Here is a 5,222-nt window from a genome sequence, read left to right as displayed (position 1 = left end):
GAAAGAAAGAAAGAAAGAAAGAAAGAAAGAAAGAAAGAAAGAAAGAAAGAAAAAGAAAGAAAGAAAAAAGAAAAGAAAAAGTATAACATTAACACATCCAAGTTGTGGATGTAATAATACTTCTGCTAGATAAAGACTTCCTTCTAACCCTCTGCTTCACAATGTAGCTCAACGTTAAGTTTCTAAGAGCCAGAATATAGCTCTGAACTTAGGACATCTAAAGTCACAAAGTTTTGAAGTTCTGAAACATTAGTGTCTCACATTAATATTTTTTTTTTTTTTGGTTTTTCTCCGGTACCGGGAACCAAACTCACGACCTTGCGCTTGCCAGGCAGGCTCACATTAATATTTTTAAACTCCAAAATATTCTATGGCAAAATTAAGTATTCAATAACAATCATTTTATGTACAAAGGATGATTTTTCAGGAGGAGAAAGGTAAAACTTAAAAGTCTACTAATATACTATTATAATCTCAATCTTGATTTTCAAGAAAGCACATAATTCAATATTATTACCATATTGCCATTTTTAAGTTATGATTGATTTTTATAATAAAAAGAAACATCACTTTTTTCTACCTTAAAATTCCTATAAGCCACTTATTTTAAGTAACAATGTTCAGTGCCTAGCATAGAAAAATTGGTAAGTCATTTCATTTCGACAGTTACCTAGAAACTACTGATATATTCTATTGCATTCTGGGCTAGAGATGTAGCTCAGTGGCACAGCACCTAGCACGGGGATGTCTCTGGGTTTGGTCTCTGGCACCACCAAAAAAAGAAATATTTTTAAACCAGGCATGGCAGTGCATGCCTGTAATCCCACACTTGGGAGGCTGAGGTAAGACCTGTGAGTTTGAGGCCAGCCTGGGCTACAAAAGTGAGTTCAAGGCCAGCCTGTACTGCATAGCAAGACCCTGGCTCAAAAAAGAAAAACTATTTTTAAAATAAAAGTAATGAAGTCGAGCTTTCTCTTTATACTTTTCAGTAGAAAAGAGTATCATCCTCAAATCAGTCACCTTAGAGTCTTCTGAAGCAAATTTCACCAAACTATTTTACCAAAATTTAGTGAAAATTCCCAGCTTTTCATGCATCAACTAACCAACCAACCACTTTGTTCTTACCTTCCTTCATCAATGTAATCTACTACAAGTGTGCTGAGGATAAAGATAATAAGAATGGCGATAAACATGTGATATATTGTCCGGATGTGGTCCACTTCAAACAGCTCACTGTGAATGGAGTTCACACACATTAAATGAATAATCCATATTTAATTTTTAAAATACCACTTGGTAAATATTTTTCCTTAAAGCAGTTTAGAAGATGCTTAATCCCCCTTCAAAAACATCTCAAAAAAAAAGTAAGCACAAAATATTAAAACTGAAGTACAAAGTTATCAAAGGACAAGACTGCAGTTAAAAAAAAAAAATTGTAATACATAGATTCTTCCTTAATCTTTCTTCCCAACCAAAGTATTCAGGCTGTCTTAAAAAAAAAAAAAAGAAAGAAACAGGAAGGAAACAAATAATTCTATAAACAATCTGCAATCTTTGAGAATGCACCAGAAAGTTTTCTACCATGCAAAGACCATTTGCTAAAACAGATAACACAGAAACTATTTCAAATGCTAAGGAAGCTTAAAAAAAAACCCTATCTTTGTATTCCACTCCCTACACATAACTACTATATACGTGTAGCACTATCCATTTCCAGGATGTGTAAGTTGACACATTTGAGTCCTGTGGTGATGATATAACCAACCACCACTCTACACATTACAAAACTTAACCATTTAGAAATGCTTTTACTTTCTCCTCACTGATTTGTACCTAAGATGGGGCTATTTTGTTTTAAAACATAGCAATGACCTTCTAGATGACTTTTCCTAACAAATATCTTATACATCTAAAAGAAGTTTTTAACCTTGTTTTTAGAAAGCGATATGCTGAACTTCTAAATGACTTTTTGGGGAATCTAAAATACTACTAAATCTCTAAAATGAGAATCTTCAATTTCTAATAAAAACCCACCTAAGCTATAGAAGATGTGCTCAAATACTTTCATTAAACAGTTTTTCTTTTAACAAAAAGGTTTATTTTTCATTCAGGTTCACATTTATAATGTTCAAAATAATTGTTTTATTTTCTCTTTTCTGTGAAAAGTCCACATTTTCCCCTAGATATAATTTTTAAAAGATCAATCTCTTCATATACTACAGCAAAACACTGAAACAGAATTTCACTGCATGTTTACAGAACTCCAGCTTTCTCAGTTAAGTATCAAAACAAAACAAAAAACAGAAGCACAGTTCAGTTTGGCTCAAAAAGTAAATTTTGATGAACATTAAGGTGCATTTTTATTAAAGAAAGCACATTAAGAGACAACATAATTTTTCACCAACCCAACTATTTCAAATGATCACTAATGCAGGTTAAATGTAGGCAGAATTCCAATGAGCAAACAAACTACTCACCATGAAAGAAGAAATATTCATCACCTACCCAAAGTACAACTTAAATTTTTAGTTCACAAAGGTAATTACCACAATGAATTCACATCATATGGATTTTATTTTAAACATATTAGGCAATCTGGGTTTTAATATGAGTAACTCTCAGGAAACCAGGCTCTCACCAAAAAAAAAAGAAAAGAGAGAGTGAGAGGGATGAATGAAGATTATAGGTTTATACACTGTATTAGGAAGGCCGTAACTCCAAAACTCTCTCTCGAAGTGGTTTATCCAGTAAGAAAGTTTCTTTTCTAGCTCTTTGGGTAAACAATTCTTCTCAATACAGTAACTATTCTTATCAATAACTCTTCCTTTGAAATTAGAGCCAAGACCAGATCAGTAAGAAAGAGCAAAGACAAGGTGCCACATGCCCATCCAGCACTGAGGTTGGGGTTGGGATGTGGCGGGGTGTCTGAGGCAGCAGGAGTACCTCTGAGGCCAGCCTGGGCTACATAGTGCACTCAAGGCCAGTTTGAACTACACAGTGAGACCCTATCTCAGAAAAAAAAAAAAAGAAGAAAGAAGAGGAAGAGGAAGGAAAGAAAGGAGCAAGGGAGGAGGGAGGAAGGAGGCAGGCAGGGAAGCAAGCAAGAGACTGCAAACAAACAAAAAGTATCAAAACTAATGATTTATATGGATACAGAAGAAACTCATTAAATATTCATAGATTAAAGCAGTGATTCTATGGATCAGGACAGCTTTTTTATTTAACTCAAACTAAGAATTAACAAAAGCAAAAAATACTCACTCCAAGAGAGAGCGTCTTGAAATAAAAATCTTTCCCTGTTCTGGAGGTGCTCTCATATCTCTGGGAAGAAAAATAAATTATAACAAAATATAAGTAGCTCAACTATTATAAGAAACATAATTCCATGGACAAGGAAAAGAGTATTACTAATTCCAATATCTAAAATTAATTATCATCTTTTCACTGTGATCAGGGTACTGTATGAAGATTTTATGTCTATCTCATTTACTCCATGTGAGGAAAAGAGGCAAAAGGACTTCAAAGCATGTTAAATCAATTTGCTCGGGGGGGCTGGGGATTTAGCTCAGCGGCAAAAGCGCCTGCCTGGCAAGCGCAAGGTCGTGAGTTCGGTTCCTGGTACCAGAGAAAAAAAAAAAAGGACAATTTGCTCATGCCCAAAACAATGAATAAGCTACAGAGGTGGATTTAAACCCAGACAGTCTGACTCAGGTCCAGGTGTGTAACTGAGGCAACAAATTAGTCACCTCATAGGAAACAAGCAGGGAGCCATACTTCTGAGTGGTAAGAAAGCAAGTGTACCCCAAGATAAGACAGCAGGATGCACAAGGAGCAGAGAATGGCCCCATAAAAGTAAATTGCCTCCCTTGTGCAACATGACTCTGTGGAGTACTCAGCTGCTCTGTCTAGGGAGTAGCTATCTTTGTGGTCTGCATCTATGTTTCTTTCCTATCATAAATTTCTACATTAGTCTTGAACCTGGCCCATGTATGATTTCCATCTTCCTCCAGCTAATAGCCCATGCTGGCAGGTTACACTGATGAACAACGCTCTGAGGCAGATGCAAGCATACCTATTTAGGATGAAGGAGATGTCAGACACATCTAACTGCAGCACCACTCAAAAGGTCTCCATATTCAGCCTCTATGGAAAGGCATCCCCTAAATCACATGTTAGCAACCACTCTTCCTACTCTTGGATATTCCCTGTCATGGAGAAGCCTCTACCCATACTGCACTCTAGGTCATATGTGGTTAAAGGTTCATCCTCCAAAACTGCACTGATATTTATGATATTCTTCCTAATATCAAAGTAGTTGCACAACCCCCAACAATCTTAATGGTTGCCTCCAGGTATGAAAAACATCTTAGCATTGAGCATTACCATCTCCTTTAGGACTCTGTAACACCAGCACTACTATCAGCTATTACTGCTCAAAACTGTTCTCCAGAACAGCAGAGATTAGCACAGAGACCACAGGACATAAACTTGAGGCTATCCTAGAATGGCAAATTAGCACACATTAGCCTTTGATAGCCTCTTTTATTCTGGACTGGCCAATTAGAAAAATATGTAACAAGTGTACGCTCTGTTATTACAAGTACATACTGTACAGACTACAGATACTAATAGGGAGTCATATAATGATGTGATTAAGAGCAAGGACTTTAGAGTCAGACTCTGGGTTCAAATCTCTGCATTGAAATCTTGGATAATAGGCTCCCTGCCTCGTAGGTGCCTGCGAGGGGCCCAGGCACACGGGGAACCACGGGCGGGGAGCACCCGTCTTCCGGCTGGCTCGCTCCCTGCCTCGTAGGCCCCCAGAGGGAGAGCCCCCGGCGCACGGGGAGCCACGGGCAGGGAGCACCGGTCTTTAGGGTCTTTGGACCAGCTGGCTCCCTGCCTCGTAGGCGCCCGGAAGGAGGGGCCCAGGTGCATAGGGAGCCATGGGCCGGGAGTGCCGGTCTTCCGGCTGGCTCGCTCCCTGCCTCATAGGCACCCAGAAGGAGGGCCTCCTGTGCACGGGGAGCCATGGGCGGGGAGCGCCAGTCATGAATGGCTGGCTCCCTGCCTCATAGGCACCTGGAAGGAGGCCCCCTGGCGCAGGGGGAGCCATGGGGTGGCAAGCGCTGTTGCACTTCGGCCCTCAGGCCAGCCGCCACCCCTCAACTGAGAACAACCATGACACAGAGAAACAATGACACAACTGGCCCACCATGCAC

General features: G+C 39.2%; 1 protein-coding gene across 1 annotated transcript in view; it reads right to left on the bottom strand.

Moving 5' to 3' along the window:
- Soat1 (sterol O-acyltransferase 1) overlaps window positions 1-5,222 on the bottom strand; it is a gene marked incomplete in the record, with an annotated part of 64,316 nt that overhangs the window by 16,746 nt on the left and 42,348 nt on the right. Inside the window, 2 exon segments of the mRNA XM_013521162.1 lie at window positions 1,126-1,233; window positions 3,262-3,321. Of these exon segments, the coding sequence (XP_013376616.1) occupies window positions 1,126-1,233; window positions 3,262-3,321 (168 nt within the window).

Source organism: Chinchilla lanigera, unplaced genomic scaffold (genome assembly GCF_000276665.1).
Source record: "Chinchilla lanigera isolate Chin_1 unplaced genomic scaffold, ChiLan1.0 scaffold00005, whole genome shotgun sequence".
Classification (NCBI taxonomy): Eukaryota; Metazoa; Chordata; class Mammalia; order Rodentia; family Chinchillidae; genus Chinchilla; species Chinchilla lanigera.
This window is presented reverse-complemented; position numbering and strand designations above follow the sequence as displayed.